This window comes from Bidens hawaiensis, unplaced genomic scaffold (assembly GCF_021521415.1).
Source record: "Bidens hawaiensis isolate Kalapana, Puna unplaced genomic scaffold, B.hawaiensis_p1.1 tig00022002_1, whole genome shotgun sequence".
Taxonomy (NCBI): Eukaryota; Viridiplantae; Streptophyta; class Magnoliopsida; order Asterales; family Asteraceae; genus Bidens; species Bidens hawaiensis.
The window spans coordinates 1-25,129 of NW_027493409.1; the positions used below are offsets into that span (position 1 = coordinate 1).

Consider the following 25,129-nt stretch of genomic DNA (forward strand, 5'->3'; position numbering starts at 1 on the left):
AACTAAATGAACAAAACAGTTTTGTTTCTGTCTGTACATTAATTAAGTAAACGAACCTCCCACCGAACGGTTCAATTCGTTTACAAGCCTACTTAACCGAGCTTTTGACATATTATAATTACAAACATGTTTCATATGTTTGTATAAGTTTAACAAGTTCAAGGACAATAATATGCCAATTGTCAAATTCTTTTAATTATTTTTTTTGTAAACCGAGAAAGTAAGTTAGTTTCGCTGGTTCCATATTGCCTATTCTAATTTGATTAATATTTTTATTATGTATCAGGATCTGGACATGCTTCCTCTTCAGAATTTTCAAAAGATGTAACGTCACCATGCTAGCATTGGGCACGGTAATACCACTTGCACATTTACATTTATTTACTTATATGTTGAATTAAATATATACCTTTTTATAAACAGTTTCCAACTGGTCTGAGTTTAGCAATTGAGAAAAAGAGCAGGAGAATAGAAATATCACTCTATTGTCTTGCTCGAGCAACTGAAAGCTTCTTCACAACAATGTCAGACCTCGGTTACTTCCCACAATTAAAAAACTTAAAACGAGTCGATGTTTTAATATTCAGCCTCTCAACAGCGGTCATAATGCATTGTTACGCCATTGAAAGGGACGTTTTTCGGTCCAAGTATTTGAATGTGCTTGACTGGGTGTTTGGCGTGCCTCGTTCTCCATATGATACAACCCCAAGAAAGAAAAACGAAACAAACTGACGGGTTTTTTGTTTGTTGTTTATGATAGATAAATTGCAAATAGTTATAATATATTTTTTTAAATTGAAACTGTTAAAAGTGTTGTATGCTATGTTTGTTGAGTACAGAACTGAGTAGGGTTGGGAAACTGAGTCGGTTCAACTGGACTGGGCGATCCCAGACTGCTCGGTTCAGTTGAGTCTTCAACTGGTTCAGTCCCATAATGGCACTGGCTTAAAAATGTAGTTATCAGACCGTGGACAGGGAAGGTAAACAAACATCCAAACATTCGAGACGGGTATGAGATTAGTTTTTAGAGTTTTTGTGGGTATGGTTTTTGGTGATCCGACATGACTATCCAACACATATAATGTTTACCCGAGTCATATATTTAAATGCTTTCATATTATTTTCAACTTCCTTTAAAATTGGACATATGTTTACCCAAATCATATCTGTAAATACTTTCATTTTATTTTGACTCTTTAAAATTCGGTAGTAGGGACCCCTACTGTAGGGTAATCTATTAAGAAATCATAAAGAATATATAACAAACCAAATGGCATCCCTTATAGTTGACTTGTAATGAGTAACTGGTTGTTGAACACAGTTACAAGACTAGCACATGACTTATTGCCATTTTACTTCGACGTCTAATGATTGCTAAGCAGGAATTATTTCTTCAATTTTATCTAACTTGTCATGATCCTTGTTAGTATTCTTCAGCGGTTTTCAACCCGTTTTGTATCTTCAAAAAAATTGATAACAAAACGATCTAACATACATTCATATGTTCCCCATGGCCTCAGCTAGATCCCTTAGACTTGAGAAGCTAGTAGGGTCGGGAGTTGGGACCATTGCAATAATTCATGACACGCCCTTTGATTGTAGACTCGTAAGTTGCTCAGGCTTTCATGTGTATATGTTTTTCATTTGTATTTTTTTGACTCGTGCCTTTGAGTATATGCTACTCGTTCAAGCGCCATTGCAATCATTCAATACCAACATCTAATACACTAGACAAGATTTCAAGTGCGTGTGTTTCACGAAAAAAAAATAAAATCAAATGCAATAATATCTTAAGTTACTTGTATCAAGTAAAGGTTTTATGAAGCTGCCTGTTCAATTTCATTCTCGACTCTGGAGACCGTCACAAGGTGTTTCTTAAGGCTTCGATCTTGGGTCACCTTCTAACACCTTGATTCAAGCTCAACGGTCAGTTAGGGTAGTGAGCAAAAACTCCGTAAAAACGAGCACCATATAGAAGAGTCTATATAATAAATAACTAAATGAGAGCGTCATATTGTTACATTCTTTGAACCCTCATTTATGTCTTTCACTTCTATTTCTTCGGCTAATTAATTTAAATTTTCTTCACTCAACTCGGGTTTCTAACTTAATGTAGTTACTGTTCAAAAAATTCACCTTATATCCTTCTTACAAAGCAAACCATATCGTCAGTTGAAAAGAGTGAACGTAAATTAATATAATTAATAATAATATAAGCTTATATCATGATAAATATGGCATTCATCTAAAAAATTACACCATTAGGATTTAAAAAACTACAATTTGATAATAAACAAATAGTTCTTGATTTGTATCTTTAAACAGATTCATACAGAAGCAGGTTTCACATAGCAATTTTCATACCATTTCTTTCACATACCATGCCATGTTGAAACTTTCTTCTTCAGGTTGGTTTTTTCTCTTGCAGAATCCAATTAATAAACTGTTCATAAAATAACTAATACTATAAAATGATAATAATTATACAATATGTTATATGTATATAAATTGATAAAATACCTTAAGAACGTGACCGTGAACGCACAAATTCTTCTAATCTGTCCCAAACATCAAGTGCAGCTGCTCTGTCCTGGTGCCTTTTGTTCTTGCTTATCTAAATAGTATACGAAAGGGTTAAAAAACATGTATTAATTACAAATCCAAAAGCTACAAAACTAATCTCACCGATATGATTTTCACATTCCATTGCTTCACAATCTTTGCAGACTCGACACTATCGTCCTCAAAACGCATGTAGAATCCAAGAACTAGAATGAATTTACAGGATAAATGTTATTCAAGCATATAAGTTTAAAGGCATGATGGTAATACAATTCCCGTTTTCAACATTCTATAGCAATTAATAACTATACATCAGGCCTCTGTGCATGAAACTGAAGACACCTATCTGCAATGGCGAAGGATATTGAGGGCTAGGGTGGCCCCGGCCCCCCCTGTTTTTTCGCGCAACAGTGTAAATTTAGCCGTTTTCGTCCGAAAACTTTTTATACGTAGTGTAAATTTACCTGTTTTCGACCAAAAATTTAAGCCCCCCCCCCCCTCGTTTATGAAATTTTAAATAAATTTCGAGTCCCCCCCCTCCCCGACATTCGTGTCCAAGCTTCGCCACTGCCTATCTGTAACTAAAATAACCAAACCAAACCAAAACAAAAGCCGATGTTTGGTTTTATGTTTTCGTAAAAACGATATTTCCGATTCGGTTGCGGTTTTGCATTTAATTAAACCGAAAAAAGCAAAGCGGATCATATTAATGGATCTTCATTTTCTATTTTAAGTTTCAAGTAACTTATAAGAATGTAACAAATAGTGCAACCCGTATATTTTAGCCCAAATGTATAATAATAATCAAGTAAATAACTAAATATAATTAACAAAAAAATTAATGCCCCTATTCATTACCTTGAGCCAAAATTTGTTCAATCCAAATCAAGTCCAAATGGTAAAATCGAAAACCAAAGGTTTCCGAAAGCTCTTATGGTTTATTTTGAGCCCAAAATCGACCTAAACCAACCAATAGCTCTGCTATGAGTGAGATATTACTAGTTATATCTGTTTATATGAAGCTTTTGGCCTGTTTTAACTTTTAACAGCTTCTTGCATCATGCACATAAACATGAACCACAAGATGAATCTTGAAACACAAACTGACATCACAATAACATGCTTCAAACTTTCCTACTTTAACCGATTAACCACACATAAAAATTCATCATTTTGCACATAAAGATTCACAATCAACCATCATAACTCATAAACCTTATAAACAACAACAAATCCACTTACCTTTATTGAAGATCTCGACATGATCCTTAAACGGCCAATCTTTAAACTGCCATTCCTTCCCCAACACAAACACCGCCACCACCCGACCCCACTCCTCCGCCTTCAACGCCGACGGCTTATCCCTCACCTCATACGCCGTCACCACCCGATCCCTACTGCTAAACTTCTTCAACACCGTCACACATTCCGGCTTCGGCCCCTTCATCTGCTTCATCTTCACATCCGTCGGTATAAACACCCCGTCCTCCAAAAACTCCTTCACATTATAAATCGTAATCAACGTCTGTGACGCACTCGGGACCAAAATAATCGGCACCCCGTCCCCAATCTTACTCCCCTTCAACCCCATTTTCGCCCTCGGGTTCCCGTCTAATCCTAAATCATCCCCAAACCCTCTATCAATCCGGTTCTTCGCAACCAACCCGTCTTTCCTCTGCTGGGTCTCCATCTTCTGCCGCTCCTCGTCTCGCTTCGTCGCAGCCGTGAGCACAGAATAAAAATCCCTATGCCGACACTCCAAGACCGTCTCGCGGTCCTTCAACGGGCGTTCCATCGCCCGAATCAACTCCATAGGCGAAACGCTTTCTGGGTTTTGCTCATCCACCAAAACCCCATGTGGGTTTAACGTAATTTCCTCATTTTCATTGTTATTCAAATCAAACTCGTTATCAGTAGGCAAGACATTCAAATTCGGGTAATTTGGATAAGTCGGGTAATCGAATTCGATGGCGTCAGTGGACGGGACACGGCCGTGGAGATATTCTATCAGGGGTTTGCGGTCAAGGAGAGTGACGGCTGGGATCTTGTGAGTGCCGGCGTTGCGGATGTAATCGTGGTGTTTGGTGGTGAGATTGGTGATGAAGTAAACTAGGGTTTCGAGGGTGTAGCGGTTACCTTGTTTGGATCGGTAAGCGGTTTCGATGGTGCAGGGGAAGGTTAAAGATGGGCCGAACCGGTAGTGGTCGCCGACTCGGACGATTTTGTGGAGGTCGTTGCGGATGGTTATCTCACGGAGAGCTGTCAATGGATCCATTGAAGTAGCAGAAAAAGATTAAAAATAGACAAGAGAAAGGGATATGTGAATAATGATATACACAACAACTGCCACACCAAACAATTTTAAAGCAGCATTTGCACAACAGGAAGGTTAATTAATTAATATTCGTTTAATTGCTTTCTAAATTTTGTGACACCGACATATGACTTTTTTATCTTATGTTATAATAAAGGAAGGTTAATATTCGTTTAATCCGATTTTGAGGACCATTGTGTAGCTACAAAACGCATCCTCCGGTACTTGAAAGGCACAATTGATCACGAACTTCTAATTTATCACAACTCTAGCTCCAAATTTCAAGCCTTTACTGATTCATAATTGTAGAGATTTCGTTTATTCGTGCTTTCTTAGATGTCGACTAGGCTGGATCAGGGCCGGCCCATAGGGGTGGCGGGGTGGTCGACGGCCACAGGCCCGACACCCCGTTAGGCCCGAAATTATTATTATTTTTAAATATTTATTTTTATTAACAATAATATGTATATTTAATGCTTAATCTTAATTACATGACCACTAGCTTGGTCTAGTGGCAAATGAGCATTACCCTCAACCAAAAGGTCATGGATTCAAGTCTCATTTGAGACATGTTTAATCTTATTTTTATACAAAAATTTTGTACACAACAAGTAAGCCTATATAAAAATTTAATTGTTTAAACCAACAAGATACTCCTTTTTAATTAAGGCCCAAAATTTTTTTGCCTTCAGCACAATTTTTCTTTTTTGCTTTCTCGGAGCCGGGCCTGGGCTGGATGCCCCGACAATTATTGATCTACGAGGGGATTTGCCATATATATAGGTACCAAACTGGTTTCCTTGATTGTTAAAAAACAACAAAAACAATTGTGGGTCATCTACAGAAGCATAATTCAAAGTTCGTCAACACATTGACTAAATTAACTTAGTTAAAAGCTTTACTAAAAAAAACTTAGGCCTTACACAAAATATGCAAATTCATCTTTTCATGGAAGAACAAAGCATATTGAATAATAGACACTCATATTTAGCATTTATATTTTCATTATGATCAGCATTTATAGTTAGAATACCATCTCCAAATAGGAGATCTCTTTGTAGTTATATACATAGGGTTGGTTAATAGGATCATCATCAACCATTCTATAATCTCGTGTTACTTCATTTTATTGAAGTTGAATATCACTTTGTCCAGCACAAGTTGCAAGAGGAAAATATGGGTACATTAAACACAAATTGCACACATCTTTATAAAACCTCTGTCAATGCATCGATTTACACATATTTACGCTCCAAGTTGCATGTCGTTCCTCGGGCTTAGCTTGTGGGGGAATATTAAACACAATGTAATTAGACACACATTAAGGTAGTTGTATGTAAATATGTGCTATTTATATCACTAGTACACAAATAGGCAGGGGTGAGCAAAAAACGGTTCGGAACCAAAAGAACCGAGAAATCGGAACCGAACCGGTGCCTCAGAACCGCTAATGTGTGTACAGGTTCGGTTCTCGGTTCTCAGTTCTCAGAATTTGTATTAAACGGTTCGCGGTTCGGTTCCGGGTAAAACCGGTGGTTCTAGAACTAGAACCGAAGAACCGGAATATTCAAAACATTTTAAATAAATTTACCAATCCTCATTTTTTATAGAGTAACTTATTAACCAACATCCACTCATTCATTTTTTAATTAAAATATTCTTTCTTTACGTTCAAGAACTAGCAACCATGATCAATTTTGATTTAAGTTATCAAGGTAATTTAATATAAAATGATATGCTCTTCCATTAATCTATCGTTGCTAATGGTTTATTTAACTTCAACACTTAGGTTTTAATAAATAAATTTAACGGATGTTTATGTTGTAATATAAATTAGCTTTACCGTGAATGAAGACATACAGTTGTATAAACTTGCAATTTGCAAAGTTTGCATAACTCATTTGATAAATAAATGATCGAACCGGTTCTAGCCATAACCGATTAGCGAGAACCGGCTTTAGCGGTTCTGGAACCGAACCGGTTTACTATAATAGGTTCCGGTTCCGGTTCTAGTTTTCACTCATTTTCGGTTCCGGTTCGGTTCTCATGGTTCTGAACCGTTGCACAGCCCTATAAATAGGAAGAAGATGCGATGGGTTAAACACAGAAGGTGCGGTTCCAAGATCCACCACACCTTTAGACCAAATTCATAATATTGTGTTTTATTTATTAAATGTAAAAGAAGAAGATGCGGTTCTAAGACAACGAATTAAACTTTGAATAGGTCCAAATGCAAAAGGTGTGGTTTGGTTCCATTATTGTTATTTTTCTGCTTGAACGAACGGCTATATTTAAAAAATGCATATTATCTTCTTCCCTCTTACTCTATTCACTCTCTAGCTTCTTCCTTCTTCCTCACTTCAAGCAAGAAAAGCTCAAAATTTCACATCTTAAATTTTGTCACTTAATTGAAGGTACGCTTTAGTTTTAAGAGATATTTTATATATGATATATTTGTCATAATATGCATTTAAGATAACCTTATAGAAATACCCGTCCAAAATTTATCTAATAGAGATAAATTTTGGATTGTCCCCCTTTGAGACTGCTTTTTGAATATTCTATCTCATTAAGACGTGTATACATTTTAACGTGTTGACTAAGTAAGAAAAAATGGTAGCTTTTTCTCCTACTCCATCGGGTTTGCGTTTTATACGCATACTTGAGAAGTTAAGGGGCTGCCGATTTTTTTCTTAAATAGCCAACACGTTAAAATGTATACATATGAAATAGAATATCCAAAAAGTGGGTTAGGATCCACTACCTTAGAGGGCCGGTTCACATACATTTACATCACTTGTTTGTTTATTTTAATTTTCAGATGGATCGTGATGATTGGATGTACAAAGCTTTGCGACAATACGAAATTTACGCGAAGGTGTTAAAAGTTTTCTTAGGGTTGCCGAAGCACATCGCGCTAATAAAGGAAGTCGGTCGATTTGTTGTCCTTGTTCCAAATGTTAAAACTTTTAAGTATTGTAATGATACCAATGAAATAGAGGCACAATTATTCGAAAATGGTTTTAAGCCCAAATTCTATCATTTTAATGTTTGCTTATATCTAACGGCCCAAACTAAAAGATAACTTGTTGTTTGACCCATTAATCTTGAAAGTTTGTGACCAAAAATTGCCTATTACCATAAATACCCTTGATAAGCAAACAACCGATCTGTTTGCAAATAAATCTTAATCTGAAGCTGACATGTTTATTCATTTATGTTCATCCATTAATGCTAGTGAACCGTTTGTTTATTTTGTTAGTGAACGAACATAAACGAATGCTTTCATTTTCTTATCGAAAACGCTTACAAAATTTTAAGCTTCATCTTACTAATGTAATATGTTTTGTTAGGTGATTTCTATGGTTTGAGTTGCGATAATGAAGACGTCGGTTCAAGTTACAAGAATGAAGACATCGGTTCGAGTTGTTAGAATGAAGATATCGTATTTGAAAGTTATTATGTATTAGTTTAACTTTTAAACCTGTATGTATTTGTGACAATGAAACTTTTCTATATTTTATTATCTTTGGTTTTGAGGAATCTGGAAATTCATATTATATTATATATAATATTATTTGTGTTCTGAAAACTACCAAAAAAAAAAGAAGAATCAGATGGTGCAGATGATGTGGTCACCAAACCAGCATCATTTGGGCAAAGGAGGTTCATATTTAGAGGTTCAAATAAGCAATTGCAGTTCAAATTTGGATGCAAAGAAGGTGCGGTTCTCTTTTTAATAAGCATAAGGTGCGGTTTGAAGAAGACGCAATTCAATTATAACAAATGGTGCGATGGTATGAGGTGCGGTCCTTGACCCGCACCTTGTGGGAAAATCGACCTCATCTTCAAGCCTCTTTTGTACTAGTGTATAACCCGATCTCTTATACAGGATTGGGATAGTGTGAGAACCATTTGAATATTAAAAACTTTGAGAATCATTTTAGATCACAAAGAAACCCTTAAAAAAATAAAAAAGAAATTATAAAACCAAAAGAAATACAAAAATAAAAAAAGTAAAAAAAAAATTCTAAGACGTTTATCTAGTATCACAGTTCCATAAAACAAAATAGAACAAAAAAATTTCTTGGTTTTGCTAAATTATACATACATATATATATAATATATAATTATAAACACGTATATAATTATACATGTTATTTTTATACACATATGTTTGTATTATGTAACTGAAGATTATGAAACATGGATGCTAGATAAATGTTTTGGTTTTTTTACTTTTTTTAAATTTTCGTTTTTTATATTATTATTTTTTAAATATTTACTTAAGTGATTTTTTGTGGTCTAAAATGATTTTTAAATTTCTCAATTTCAAAAAGTTCTCTTAAAATCCTCACCACCCTATACAAACCTTAATTACTATTATGATTTATGACTACAATTTATACAATTACACTTTAATTAGATACTTAAAAAGTTTATTAACTATTAGGGGAGAGTGAATGCGGTGCTGTCACGCATATAAGCTTAGACGGAAAACCTCTCAAAACTACGTAGTTTTGATTAAAAAAAATCTAAAAATCCTAAACTAATTTATTCCTTGATTTCTCCCATTGATCATGCTACCCCCCCCCCCCTCTCCAGCAGTTCTTCATGTCGTCGATTTATAGCAATAGATTAAAATAATGTGTCTTCAACTACGCTGCAATGATTATTTTTTTCATTTCTATATGTGATCTTAAATAGCATTAGTAAACTATATTCAATTCAATCCTTAATCCTTTTGAGCACAAAGTTAATAAGAAACATATTGTCCACTGTTCTCGTTGCTTGAATCAATTATTTTTAAAATGCCATCCTAATTTTTGAGTTGCAGCAACTCATTGTTTGAAACAGAGCACATTATTTTAGCTCTAAAATCGTCAAGACAAATGATTGTTCTTTTTTCTCTTTAGATTTGTTTCATTGTAATATTAACTTCAAGTGACACTTTTTATCGGTACACGATGGAAAGCGTAACCGATGTCGAAAAGCGTGTAAACAACGCCTAAACGCACATAACAGGCACCGAAACGCGCGTAACCGACACCGAAGTGTTGTGCGATGACTATTTAAGATCAAAGAAAACAGATAAATTATGAGACCATATTTTTCGATGTTGCGTAATTCATTTCCCCAAAACTTTTAATTATACAGATGTAACTTTGATTAGCATGACCTTGTTGAGATGAAAGCCAAAGTGAAAAGCTAGTTAACAAATAATTAATAAATAGAATATTTGCATTATGTTAAGGATAATAAAAATGTTTTTGAAGATTGACGTTATCAATGGCAGAAATCAAGGAATAAATTACTTTAGGATTTTTGGAATGTTTTAATCAAAGCTACGTAGTTTTGAGGGGTTTTCCGTTTAAGCTTATACGCGTGACAGCACCGTATTCACTTTCCCCTAACTATTACTGTATCTAATTTGGAATTTGGATTCTCCATTGAATTTATATTTTGTTAAGAACCGAATATTTTACATATTTAAACCAATCTTGTTTTTTTTTTCCTTTACACAGAATATAAGGATACTAGCTTTGACAATTGTAACACAAAATAATTGCATACTACTATTAGTAATTGTATAGCAACTTAGCAAGTAGATGATTAAAACTTGTAGTGCTTTGGTCAACAAGTCAACGCGCGAATTCCTCTCTACCTTGTTCTTTCCAAACAATAATTTCAACAACGCTCTATATATTATTTGCAACCAAACTTATGCCTTAAATCGTCAAATTCAATAACACCACCACCTTTTATTCCATAAATTCATACCACCGTTTTCTTATTGTTATTTCATGGAAAATTTATGCTGTTTACGGGTAATTCTTTTCTTTTTTTTTTTTTTTGCTTTGTATGTTATGTAGTTAGTTGATTGACTGATTCTTGTGGTTAGATGTTTTAGATGATCAGTTATCAGGGTTTATCTTTATTTTAGCTTGATAATATTATACTTCATTCATCTGGATATGCATGTTTTGATCATAGAATTATTTGGTTGACAATTGTTTTCTTGTTTACACAAGGTGTTCCATGAACCCTTGAATAAACCAGTTTTTTAAAAACTTTTGTATTATTTTCTTACGGATTTTTAATATTGAGTTAATTACGTATGCTTATGTTTGATATTACATAACCATATTTCTTATTTTTAATATTTTGATACAAACTAAGTTATGTAAGTTTTTAAATAGTTGATTATTTTTAACATAAATTATCAGGAGAAATTTATATTCAGTTTTTGATTATTTTTAACTTTTTCCTGAAACAGGTTTTCAAAACATGCATTTGAAGTGATCTGTTTTTTTTTATGTAGACATTATTTTAGGTTCATTTTTCATATATAAATATTCACATGTGAAAGATGCATCAAAGATAAAGAAACCATTTTTTAGCTCTATATTTTGTAATGATTTTCGTTTGTATAGTTTGGAAGAGGCCCGTCATCATATAGCTCGGGTAAGGGTAAAAACCATGATGGTGATATAAAATTCGGGTTTGACTTGGTTAAAGGAAAAGCTAATCATCCAATGGAGGATTATCATGTTGCTCGGTTTGTGGCACGAGACAAGCATGAACTCGGGCTTTTTGCCATTTATGATGGTCATTCAGGAGATCGCGTGCCTTCGTATCTTCAAAAACATTTGTTCGATAATATCTTGAATGAGGTTATTATAATAATCATATTATTGTTAAAGCCTTAAAGTTTGTTCGGTTGTTTAATACACTAACAAACATGAACAAAAATCGTGTTCATTTAGTTAACGAACGAACATGAACACATGTCTCGTTCGTTCATTTATGTTTGTGAACATTTGTTTGTTTAAAATTCGTTTATGTTTGTTCACTTACGTTCAATTATGTTTGTTTAAGTTTGTTCGTTTGTGTTCAATAATATGTTATTTAAAAATTTTATGGCCCTTTACAAGTTAGTCTGGTTTTAACAACACATCGTTCTTCACATTACCTTTAACTGGTTTTATCCCAGTTACATTCGTGAACCGTTTGTTTATATTGTTAACGAATGAACATAAGTGAACACAAACATGCTCATTTTCTTAACGAGCAAACACACATAAGAAAACCCCTTTCATTTAATTGTTTGTGTTCGATCATTTGTTCAGTTAAGTTAAACAAACGAACACGCAGATGCTCCGTTTGTGTTCATTCGGTTGTTTACAAGACTAATTATGTTAATGAGCAAAACTCTGCATTGACTCAAAAAAGTGACCATTCCTTATGTTACTGATCCATATGAGTTTGACCAAAATTTGCAGAGCGATTTCTTGGTTGACCCGAAGAGATCGATATCCAACGCGTACGAGAAAACTGATGAAGCAATCCTTTCACACGAAAATGATTTGGGGCGAGGCGGGTCAACATCCGTGACAGCCGTCTTAATGAATGGTAAAAAATTATGGGTTGCAAATTTGGGTGATTCGAGAGCGGTTATTTCAAAAGGCGGTAAAGCTATACAGTTGACTACCGATCACGAACCGAGTGCCGAACGCGCCAGCATTGAACACAAAGGAGGGTTTGTCTCAAATATGCCAGGTTTGACTCTAAGTTTGACTTTCTATTAATAGTGACACACTTTCAAATTATTTATAAATTGGTTACTAAAGCCATTTAACTTTTAAAATGTGTTACAAAATCCAATCAACATTTTACTTTTTGTCAAAAGTCATAATATTTAGTTTAAAAGATAAAGTGGTACAATTACAGTTATTAAAAGTTAAGCTGAATGCAGTTAAAAGTGTGTTGTTACATACTGCAATTTGGCATTATTTTGCACTACTGCTAACTTTCTTGCATTTCAATTTATGGGTAAAAATGTCATTTTTTTGGTATTATTTTTATTTGTTTCTTTTACTTACTATGAACACAATGAATAACCATGAATGACATATATCTTCTTTCGGTCAGGGGTAAAGTTGTCTTTTTAAGATTCATTCTCTTTTTGACTTTCTTAAGTTGTCATTTTAAAGATTCATTATCATTTTGTCATTTTCATTTGCTATGAAAATAGCGTTTTCTTTTGACCAGGGGTAAAGTTGTCATTTTAAAGATTAGCTCTCTTTTTATCCTTTTCATTCGCTATAAAAATACCATCTCCTTTTAATCAGGGGTAATGCTGTCATTTTTAAGATTCATTCTCTTTTTTATTTTTCATTCACTATGAAAATATCATGTTCTTTCGATAAGGGATAAGTTGTCATTTTTAAGATTCATTTTCATTGTCTTTTTCATTCGCTTTGGAAATTCCGTTTTCGCAACCATAATGGCAACAATAATAAAGTTGTTACCTTTCAGGGTCAAAGTTGTCATTTTCAATAATCTTGATTCTTTCATCACCACCACATCTTGGTGCCTTAAGCAAGTTCTTGCAATAACTGGGGGTAAAGTTGTCATTTTTGGCATCTTTATTAGTTATCACATATACAGATATTTTCCTTAAATAATCTAAAGAATTCGAAAACATGACAGATGTACCATACATTAATCACGATTAACTAAAAAATTTGAAAGCTATAAGTTTGAATTACTTTTACATAGTTAATAATATTCTTGTTTAATATGTATCTTGTGATTTTTTTTATTAGGCGATGTCCCTCGAGTGAACGGACAGCTTGCAGTATCTCGTACATTTGGAGACAAAAGCTTGAAATGCCATTTGAGATCCGACCCTGCAATTCAAGATACGATTGTTGATACCAGAACCGACCTTCTCGTGTTGGCAAGTGATGGTCTTTGGAAGGTACCCTTCTGTTTTGTCTTTAGTTTTAAGTTTTAACTTCATGAAATTAGTCGATTTGGATTATGTTTTTTTTCTCTTAATCTCAATACGGGTCTCGTTCACAAATCAGAAACGTGTCAAAAAATTAACATAAAGTCCAAATTTTAATGCACACAACTTAATAATGTACTTAGCGGGTCCTATTCCAGTCCAAGGGTATTTAGGTCTTTTTGAATAAAAAAATAACTTAAAAATTGGATAGTGTTAGTGGACCAGACGTGATTGCAACGAGAATTAAAGATCAAGGACTGAAGTTTTTAAACTATTGAATAGAAACAACTATCTTTTACTAACCACATGGACGAAAAGTGCAAGTTACTCTAATATATAATACCCAAATTATAAACAAAACTGACTATATTAAAAAAAATACTCAAATTATTTCAAAAAATAAAAAGAAATAAATAAATAAAAAAGAATAAAAAGTGCTTTGTAATATTAATTATTGTTTTGTTGATTAATCAGGTTATGGATAATCAAGAAGCGGTAGATATTGCAAGAAGAATCAAGGACCCTCAGAAGGCTGCTAAACAGTTAATAGCGGAAGCTTTGAAAAGGGACAGCAAAGATGACATATCTTGTGTGGTAGTTAGATTCAGGTGATATTTACCGTCCTTTTCGAGTGATTTTCTGTTTATATTTTAAAATTTTCATTGTGGGTCCTGTTTGTTTGCGGGAAAAACAGGACCGTAAATTTAAGTGAGAAAAGAAATCGACGACTTCTATGTAAAAAGAATGAATATAAATAGTTGTGTATCTATACTTAAAACATTATAAACCCTTTTGATGGGCTATGAGTCTTGGTAGAATGGTAGATTGCTGAAGAACATATTTTTAGGTAGTTCTCTCTTTTGTAAATATCTCTTATTGCTTGCTTGTTGAGTTTTCTTGATTATTGTAAGATTATGAAGAGTTTTCTTGATTATTGTAAGATTATGGTTGTGATTGTACATTACCTCAAATTAATTTGTTGGCGGAATTTAAATTTATATATTGGTTTTGATATCAATTAGCAAGTCTTTAAACGAACCGAACAAACAGGAATGGGGCTTGTTCATGCTCATATATTTTACTTCAACCTGACACTAAAGCAGATGAATTTTCTTGTTCTTATTCGTTCGTTAAGGAAATGAAAGTGTTATTGCCCGTTTATGTTATCTTGTTTTTATCCTAAACAAGCGTAAATGTACCGACATTAACAAACGTAAATGAACGAACATATGTGAAGAAAATGAATGTGTTCTTGTTTGCTAGTTCCTTAGTCGAATGCATGGCTCTAAAATTTGACTAGGGTGCATGATGAGCTGATTAGTATTGCTAATAAACTAAATTTAAGTGAATATGTAAATGAACATAAACGAATGATCGTAAGTAAACAAACGTTCACAAGCGTAACAGAAGTATAGACATAACACGGGCAATGTCTATTCATATTCATTTATTGAATTTTCCATCGAACAATATACTAAACGTTTAGTTAATTTACAAGTCTATCAATGAGATCATACTACAAATAACCTTTTTGAATTTTCCTTTTCTTTTACAAAATTTCAACTAATAATGTCGTATGTAACTATGTTGTAGTTTTAATCGGCTAAATTCATGAGGTTTGGTTCAGAGGTAGTAGTTATAGTGTCCTTAGAACCTAAACAACGAAAAGGGTTGTTAGTGTGATCGTTTATCGGGCATGATTAGGGCTTGATATTTATAAGTTTCTTGTTTAGATGCAATTTGTTATTATTTTAATTCTTTATTACAATTACGAGCATCTTATATATTTCTTAACATATATTTATTTTAAAACAAATAAGGATAAAAATCCTGGAATACTATGGAAGTTTCAATATTGTTAAGTTATTGTGAAGAGTTTTGTAAGTGTTTAAATTGATAAGTAAATATAGCAAATATGGAAGTTTGTATGAAATCCTAAAAGTATAATAATATCAAATATCCGATAACTTTGAAGTTAAATTTATTGATCATTTTCACAATTGGAGTTTGCATATGTTAATTAATATAGCCTTTATATAAATTAATACTCGATAAATAATAGCATCGATAAAATTAATAAATTGTTCGATCCCAACTTATGATCAGTACAAAACTGAACCTTAATCGATAAAATAATAAAATAATAATTGTTTTGAAATCCCCAATGTAATTATATTTGTCCAAGCGAAACTATAAATTAATAATTACTAAAATATTCAAAATTTTAAAATTGTCTAGTAAAAAATGAATCTATAGTCACTTGTTTATTTTTTTTTTTTGAACTTTAAATCTATATTAAGTTCATCATTATATCTCCTTATTGCACTTAAGAGTTGAGGCACTGTATTCTCGTATTGCAACAAAAAGTTGTGAAAGTTGTTGTCGCTTGCAATGCTTCTTTCCGAGTGACAGGTTCCAAAGATACTTGTTTTTGTTTTATTCAAATAGGTAAAGTGAACGGACATTGAAATTTTGAAGATCGATGTATTAATTTAAGAGTTGCTCACAAATATAAGCTAACTCTTTAAATTAATAATTTATTGATATAATAATATCTTGCTAAATTAATAGAATAACCCGGTCTATTAGTTTATAGAGGTACTACTTTATTCATGAAGTTGGGTTAAATAAAATTATATATAGGTACGAGTGACTGTTAATTTTTCAAACTTGATGAACAAGTTCATTAAATTGAAAGTCTAGGGACTAAATCTGCCTTTCAAGGAAATTTAATCAAATAGCTTGGCATATGTATACGTGGGAAAAGCCACGTTTAGTTTTTTTACTTTTTAGAAGCATCAGGAGAAGTGTTAGAATTTCTGAGTGAGATAAAGGTAGGAGTTTAATTTTGATCAAACAACTTGCCAGTGATTACACCCAAAAAACCAACAAATCAATCACGAACTAGATGTCTTATTATCATGGATTAACAATTGAATGATTTACAATGCAAACAAGAAGTGATTACAACTAATACGAAACTGAAAACTAATTATGAAACCCTACAATCACAACGACTATATACTTAATCCCCAAATCAGTCATTAATCAACAATTAACAAACTCATGTGCCAATCATGTGTATCCTATCAAGTTAGATTATTCACCCCGCAAAGTTTTCTACTTGACACGTTACACTATAACTTCACATCTATAAGAGAACGACTAAGGGGGTGTGTGAGATTCCTTATTTTACCTCCTTATTACTTATATAAGTCATAAGTTAACTTTTCCAAGCACCTTATAACTTATACCTAATTAGGTATAAGTTATAAGGAGGTAAAATAATTAAGGAATCCCAAACACCCCTAAATAACCGATTAACGAAAAAGAACCCTAACTTGATAAGTATTAACATGGTCTGATTCATGATTTTCGGTTTTATGGAATTTCTACGTGATGAATCAATCATATGTAAAACCTGGGCAGATTATTGTTCAAAAGGGGTTAGATATACATTAGAACATATAAATTTGGCATAAATCATGAGAATTCCATTTGTTGAACCATCATGAAATGAGGTTTTGAGTTTATGATAAGATTAAATCCAAATTGTTAAATCTCTAGGAATAATATGATGTTTTGATGCCTAATTAAATAGTATATGAAATAAATGAATTCATTTATCCGAAGTATGTTCACAAAACGAAGTTGAATTTGGTTGTTCATGTGAAATCTAAATCAAATAACCTAATGAATTTTAGGGGTTTTAATTGGTAAGACATTTTAATCAACCTAAAGTGTTAATGAAAATCAATCAAATGCCTTATAATTTTTTTTAATTAACTCGTAATTTATATAAAACACTACAACAACGAATTGAAAATTAAATGATCTTGTAGTTATAAAATCTTTTTTTATTTCTGATGTAACATTATAGAAGCTTTGTTACTAATCAGGTGACATAGCACGTATAGCTGACTAATAATATATTAACAAAAAAAAACACTTAATTACTTTTATATTTTATCTCTTGCATTTAATGAGATTGCTACAAACAAATTATTTTTGCTTAAGAAGGCTTTTATAATTTGTACTAGGTTTTTAAAAGCTATTTAAATATATTTATTTATAGATGAATCACAAAGTATTTAAAACTTATTTTAATATTGTTTGAATGTTCTCAATTATCTTTCTACGAACGACTTCGGTTACCAACCTTTGCCCGAGTGTACAAGCCTCCAATCACAACATGCCAACGGGAGATTCTGGATAGATTTGATCCAACAAATTTTTACAATATATTAATCACATCAAAATATACATGTATGGATTTTGTAATTTATATATGGATAATATTACCGTAAAACATATTTGCACAAGTAATATGTGAAATTATGGATTCATGAAATACGCTAAACATTATAAGGAACACATAAACATTGAGTCAAGACTACATACCATATACTCATTATCTGTAATAAAATGGAGTGCCATTAGTCTGCATCTCATGCAACCAATGTGTAACAACTTATTAACTATATTAATGCATGATAGAAATTGCAAGCTTGTTTAAACTTTAAAAACACTATTATTAGCTTTTTATTTGCACATGTTCTTTTAAACAACTACACACATTCATTTATTCCTACATCTACTCCTAAATTACTTTAAAAAATCTATTTTGATGTCAGGTTTTAAATTTTGATCTTCACTTTCAAAGACAAAAGACTTTACCACTCATCCGGGATGACATTTGCACATTTTTAACAATCTCTTTATGTGTTTTTCACGTGGATTGGACGTTTGTTGATGGAAGAGTAATAAGGGTTTGTCCTTTTAGTTTTAGCTAGTACCTAGTATAACAAACCAATGGTAGTTGAAAAAAATTTATGGCTTGTGTATATGGTTGGTGAACTTTTATTTGATTTGTGTAGTTCATGTCAAGATATCATTATCATGGTGGTTAGTTTGAAACACCACCTATGTGATGGCTATACAAATTACCACATATATTTAGTATGCATATGTTGAAACGCATAACCATTCTTTTAGATGGTATATTTAATTATCATAATCTAAAAAGTTATCATTAAAAAAAATGGTTAACCGACTAAACATTGGATTTCAATCCATCACTCGCAGTTAAAACTAAATTTCAACAATTTAAAACCCTTGAAGAACATCTGAAATGAATTTAGGTAAACAATCAACACCAATATAGCATGACAACCAAATAATACCAAACTACACAAATCAGGTTAAATCAGCTACAATTATCGTTATAATTGAAGATATCCGTTTGAGACTACATAAATAAATAAAAAAAACTTCACACATTTATTAAACATTACAGTGAAATAACATATCCTGAACACAATCCCAAATAGCATCTTCAGACTTCAGTTGATGTTGATGTGAAATAAACCTTAAAGCATCTAATTATGTGTATTTTGATGTTCGAATACTAAGAACATTCTCATCTCTTCTCATATCTTAAAATCCAAAATTACTCTAAAAACGTTATATTTTCTCTCTCATTTTTAATTAAATACTATTTTTATATTTTTATCACTATATTTTCTTTCTTTTTCACTCATAACCACTTTCAACAGTTTACTAAAAGATCATAAGAGATAACTAGTAACTTTTTAAATATACTGAAAAATCATTGTATTTCTCGTTTCTCTACTCACATCAGCGTAAACCACTCTTTATATGATGGATAGGATATGAATACTCTAAGTGTCATCTAGATGGTGAAGAGATATAGGTCCCCGTTAATGCTCTCAAGTCTCAAAAAATTTATCAGAAATAACAATAATCTCAATTATTATAATAAAAACAAATAAAAAAAATATACAAAAATATAGTTTAAAAAACATACCAACCAATTTCAACCTCCTCCCAAACACATTACATATGTGACCCCATATTCTCCACACATACATATTACACACACACACTGAAAACACCTCAACTGTGTTCTCTTGTAGTTGTTCACCACCCACCCATTAATATTAATATGACCAAGTGCTTCAGTTTGACAGCCACCCGAACCTGGTGCCTCCGGTCCACCTTCACCACGTCCGGCCTCCGGTCCACCGTCACGGACCTAGGCGACGGCACCGTCATCCACTGCTGGGTCCCCAAGACCCGCAAACCGACCCGACCCGACCCAACCTCCTCTTACTCCACGGGTTCGGAGCGAACGCCATGTGGCAGTGGGGCCCTGACATCATCCCACGCCTGGTCCGCCACTTCAACATCTACGTCCCGGACCTGGTGTTCTTCGGCGACTCGTACACCACCCGGCCGGACCGGTCGGAGTGGTTCCAGGCGGAGTGCGTGCACCGGGTGATGGAGATGAACTCGGTGGAGAAGGTGCGGGTGGTGGGGCTGAGTTACGGTGGGTTTGTGGCGTATAGTATGGCGGCGCAGTATAAGGAGATGGTGGAGCGGGTGGTGATATGTTGCGCCGGGGTGTGTTTGGAGGAGAGTGACTTGGACAAGGGGTTGTTTGTGGTGAAGGATTTGGACGAGGCGGCGGACATGTTGTTGCCGCAGACGCCTGAGAAGATGAAGGAGTTGATGCGGGTTACGTTTGTTAAGACGCCTAATTGTATACTTGTCGACTTCATTGACGTTCGTAACCTCGTTACCACTTACTACCACACTCTACTCTTTTATAAATATGTTGCCTTATTAATGTATTTCGATTGATGGTTTATAAATAGTTAAAACCGACTAAACCATTTAAATCGAAGTAAGTGGGCTGGTTTGAGATGAGATTCTAAATTATTTATTGTTTGATAAATAATTTGGAAGTTAGAACTGACGGAATCACTTAAATCGAAGCATGTCAATTGATTTGTGATTCTAATTTATTTGTTTGATTGATTTTGTCGGTTTAATGATCCGGTGAGGTCTGAAATTTAGAACCGGTTGTTTACCTTATTATTATTATTATTATTATTATTATTATTGTAGTGCAAATTTTGAAGGGGAAAAAATATGTTTAAACCTTAAAAATCGAAAAAAAAGTAGAAATAAAAAAAATGTGTTTTTTAGTTAAATTATAAAGATGTAGATAAATACTCTAACGTAAATGCTCTAATATTTTTTATAAAAAAGAAGTTAAAATATGATAAAATAGTAAAAGAAAAGTGCTGAAGAAACGTGGATCGACTCACTGGTAGACGATCAACTTTCCTCGGGTATGAGTGTGCTATATCACCGATGGTTCTCCGGAGTATGAATTCTTCCACCTACAAAATGAGCAGCACCGTGAACTTACCCCTTAGAAAGGGACAGAGGGGTCCTCTTTGGGGTAACCCTCCGGTGTAAGAATAAGAGATTGTAGGAGAAGATAATAATAATCTGAAAGTGAGTAAGGATTTAGAGTGTATTTTCCTGCTTACCTCCCCTTGTGGAGGTGGTGTGGTATTTATAGTGTTAGGGTTTCCAATGATTGGGCTCAGATCCCATTAGGGCCTTTTTGGCCTCCTCCTATTGCTTCGCGCCACGTGTCCTTAGGACACCTGGTGCTTTTTCATTGATTATTCTCTGACCAAGGTATTTCACCTGACCCATGTGCAATCACGTGGTAGCACATTGGTTTTGCTGAGTTGTCTACCTTTCATTGGCAGCTGTCAACATCAGCATATTCTTTATTCCTTAAAGGATACCTTCTGGAAGGTTGTCTGATGAGCACAATCAGGGTTGTCCTTATCCTGATTTGGATAAGGACGAGGTTGATTATGTGCATGTGTGATATGCGCCTATCCTGAGGATGCGCGAGGTCTTCTCTTTATTCTCACGCGCAGATGTTTCATGCGCAGATGTGATATACGCAAGCATATGTAATATGCGTGAGCATATGTGATATGCGTCACGCGCAGATGTGATATGCGTGAGCATATATGATGCGTGAGCATATGTGATATGCGCCATGCGCATAGGTTTTGGCTTTGTGCCTTCATGACATCTTGATTTCAAGCCTCTTGTCTATATCTTGTGGGTTGACCCGCCCTGCTCGATGTTAAGGCGGGTGCATACCTCTTCAAGTGCAAATGTGATTAACTAGATAATTACTATATATATCATAACTTTTAAGGTTGTGATTAATAGTTATTCTTCAAAGATTTCGTAATGCTTTTAACTTATCTTTATAATAAGTTTAGTGGAGTGTAATATAATATGGAAAGAGAAAGGGGAATAGAGGATGATCAAAGTCCAAACATTGAGATCAAATTGTCAAATAGGGAAAGATCTTAACGCTCTCTGGATACTACATTTATGACGCATTGAATTAGTATGATAGTGTATGGGTTCATCCCACTTTCTCGCAACATGCATTAATTTGCTTTAACTGTAAACTTCAGATTTTCTTCAACTATATCAATATCACCCTTTTTTATCTACACTATACATAACGCATAAGCGAATGACCTCTTAAATTTTTAAAAGATATCAAACTTATTGTTTTATATACAACACATAATGCATAAAAAAATTTAGAAATCAGGGGTAATTATGTCTTTACTCACAAAAAAATATACTTACAACTTTAGTCATTCAACTTCACTACCTTTTTTGTAATGTTTAATAATAGTTACACATATGCCCCCTAATTCAAAACCAACTACTCCACGATTTTTTAACGGCCATAACTTTTTCACATGTTAATATTTTTTCAAAAAAATTACATCATAAAAACGAGCATTCTATTCTCTTTAATTTGGGTATAATATTGTTATATTTTTAGTTTTAAAAGTTTAACATGTTACGCGCTTACCATTTAGAACCGGGTAATAGGACGAGTCGGGCGAGTTCGAGTCATCTGTAAAAGCACAATGGGGTCAGAATGAGTCGATACAAAAAAATGGTTATGGTTCGGGTTCGAGTAGAAATGGGCCAGGTTAGAACGCTGTCGAGTCGGAACGAGTTTGGGGCCAAAACAGGTTGGTTTAAAAAATGATTTATTTCGAATTACTATATATTGGTTAGGCATTTTTAATGTTGGTAACGTCATTCCCACTGGTTACGCGTGTTCAATCTCCGATTACACGCAACTGGGTTTGCACGAGTTACACATCCAATATTAGGCTACGTGCGCACTGTCATCAGGTGACGTACTTACTAACACGGACTATGCGTTCAGTTGAGTTAAGTTGCGTGCGCGCCCGCTGCATTGCGCAGGTACCCTGCTAGTATTAGATAATAATGTAGTGATAGCATACATGTTTTTTAACGACTAACACGATCTCTAAGGCCACCCGTAGTGGGCACAAGGCTTGGGCGAAGACGGGTGAGAACACCCCCCCCCCCTCCCCCCAAGCGATTTTAGGGGCGATAGGGGGGGGGGGTATTTATCGTCGGCCTTGTGTGTGTGTTGTGTGTGTATATATTATTATTATATTATTATGTGTGTGTGTGATATATATATATATATATATATATATATATATATATATATATGTATATATATATTAGGCTAGAACACCATTACACCCCAAAAACAAAAACCTACCCTATGCTGACTAGGCGTCACATGGCGCAAAACGCCCTATTTTGTAGCCCCTCCACTACACATGGCCTAATATTCTTTTTAACTGTGAATTTCTTTTTAAATATACTTTTAATCTATACATTTGTTCGTGATGGAACTTAAACCGTCTATCACATGAGCAAGGGAGGCTCGGAGGGTGTGTGAGCCCCACCATCGGCCGAGGCACATAAGTTTTGGAGGCACAAACTTTTTTATACATATATATGTTTTTTGGTGTTAAAAATAATGTAATTTGCAATGGTTTATGAGATAAATTGTTTCTACTTATAATAAATCGGTCGATAAAAGTTTTATTCATGAACATTAGCGGATAAAAAATTTTCAATAAGGCCTATGGGCCTTTTTATTTTGGCTCGGCTGAGGTATTTAAATTATCGGAGATGGCCCTGCACATGAGAAATGACACATTTTTACCCAACCCTAATATTTTATCAACCTGTAACATAAATAAACACGTTTTATATGTAATCCCAAACACTTTGTATTCATAACATGAAATATTGGGTACAGGAAATGAACAGAGAACATTTACAAGAGAAAAGAGAGTTGATTCATGCTCTAGCCAAAGACCGAAAACTTTCGGACATTCCAAAAATAACCCAGGTCAGCCTCACTACCATCAAGTTTGACTCGGTTTTTGACTTTTTGTAACTGTTGACTCATATTTGCACCTTTTCAAATTGCAGCCAACCTTGATAATCTGGGGTGAAAAAGATCAAGTTTTCCCATTGGAATTGGGCTATAGATTAAAAAGGTTTGACATTTATCGACCAATGACAATGAGACTTTCTACGTGGGTTTAATAAACGAGCCTGAGCCAAAGCCTCAATCATCGAGCCCGAGCTGGCTCTTGAGCCTAAGCAAGCATATTATTTATATAACTATAAATATATTTAACATTATGATAAAAATACTAAATAAAATATTTTTAAATTATAAATAAAACTGTATTTAAAATGTACATATAAAAATGATTATACATGCATTTAAGTTTATTAATAAATGATAAACGAGCCAATCTCAAGCTTTAGAAATAGAGCTCGAAACGAGCCGAGGCTGAGCCTAGACGAGCTTTGGCTTGGATCGTTTACACCCTAGTTTTGACTAGTCAAAGGAGAGAGATGACTACTATTGTATTGACTAATGTGATATTTGTATGCACAATAAACATGCAGGCATTTGGGTGATAATGCAGATTTGGCGGTGTTAAAGGATACAGGGCATGCTTATATTGTTGAGAAAACAAAGGAATTCTACAAACACCTAAAGTCCTTTTTACTCCCTCAAGTCCCTCCTATTCCTTCACCCGCCACAATCGCCACAAGCACTAACCACCATGATCCTCATCATCCCCACAATAACGGCCCCGTCACAGTGACCACATAATTCCTATGGTAAAAGTCATAAAACCGACAGATATAGGCACTTTCGAGTTGCAATTCTTGGAATCGAGTCTCAGTCCTGATGTTTTTAACTTTCAGTTATTTATGACTCGATATGATTCATGTAATCCAATTATTTATGGATATATCCAAGTGAAAAATGTTTTTAACTAAACAGTTTCCAAATCTAAAGTGTTAAATGTTATCAAGCAAAGATGAGAGTGCAAAGCGTAAATACGAATCCCGCAATATGTGATAGTGCTTACAGTTTATTTGATGAAACAATTAAACGGGTTAACAAGTTGAAATTCCTCAAAAGTGTTCTATCATGAAGACAACCCTCTAAATCGAGTCATTCAAAACCTTTGATTACTATTGTAACAATATGTATTCTGTAATCATATTTATTATTTAACATGGTAACTTGTTATTAAAAAGTTCAATTAAAGTGAACCATATGCATGTTAACTGTGAAGGCTACCCAATGTATTCAACTTTCTGGTGCCTGGGGCTAGCGGTACACTTAGTATTTGTTTATTTATATTCAAGTCTTTCAAATATTTTAA

At 33.8% G+C, this 25,129-nt stretch overlaps 2 protein-coding genes, 2 long non-coding RNA genes and 1 pseudogene across 5 annotated transcripts; 3 read left to right on the forward strand and 2 right to left on the reverse strand.

Annotated features, from left to right (window-relative positions):
• Positions 1–25: 25 nt before the first annotated feature.
• On the forward strand, positions 26–795 carry LOC143564395 (uncharacterized). Its single transcript, XR_013140861.1, has 2 exons — positions 26–353; positions 424–795. It is a non-coding gene; the product is annotated as an uncharacterized LOC143564395 (long non-coding RNA).
• Positions 796–1,539: 744 nt separating this feature from the next.
• Positions 1,540–4,837, reverse strand: LOC143564396 (protein CDC73 homolog). The gene is made up of 4 exons (XM_077051687.1): positions 3,805–4,837; positions 2,686–2,768; positions 2,521–2,614; positions 1,540–2,443 (listed from the first exon to the last, which is right to left on the reverse strand). Exons 1-3 carry the CDS (start codon positions 4,835–4,837, stop codon positions 2,522–2,524), a joined length of 1,209 nt encoding a protein of 402 aa, XP_076907802.1. The 3' UTR covers positions 1,540–2,443; position 2,521.
• Positions 4,838–10,514: 5,677 nt separating this feature from the next.
• On the forward strand, positions 10,515–14,629 carry LOC143564402 (putative protein phosphatase 2C 10). Its single transcript, XM_077051690.1, has 5 exons — positions 10,515–10,704; positions 11,311–11,550; positions 12,160–12,436; positions 13,486–13,640; positions 14,145–14,629. The coding sequence occupies exons 1-5, from the start codon at positions 10,681–10,683 to the stop codon at positions 14,280–14,282; spliced, it is 834 nt and encodes a 277-aa protein (XP_076907805.1). The 5' UTR covers positions 10,515–10,680; the 3' UTR covers positions 14,283–14,629.
• Positions 13,091–13,446, reverse strand: LOC143564403 (uncharacterized). Its single transcript, XR_013140863.1, has 2 exons — positions 13,277–13,446; positions 13,091–13,227 (listed from the first exon to the last, which is right to left on the reverse strand). It is a non-coding gene; the product is annotated as an uncharacterized LOC143564403 (long non-coding RNA).
• Positions 14,630–19,596: 4,967 nt separating the features above from the next.
• LOC143564406 (uncharacterized) lies at positions 19,597–25,011 on the forward strand (annotated as a pseudogene). The gene is made up of 4 exons (XR_013140865.1): positions 19,597–20,255; positions 23,692–23,784; positions 23,868–23,935; positions 24,357–25,011. The product of XR_013140865.1 is annotated as an uncharacterized LOC143564406 (transcript).
• The last annotated feature ends 118 nt before the right edge of the window (positions 25,012–25,129 follow it).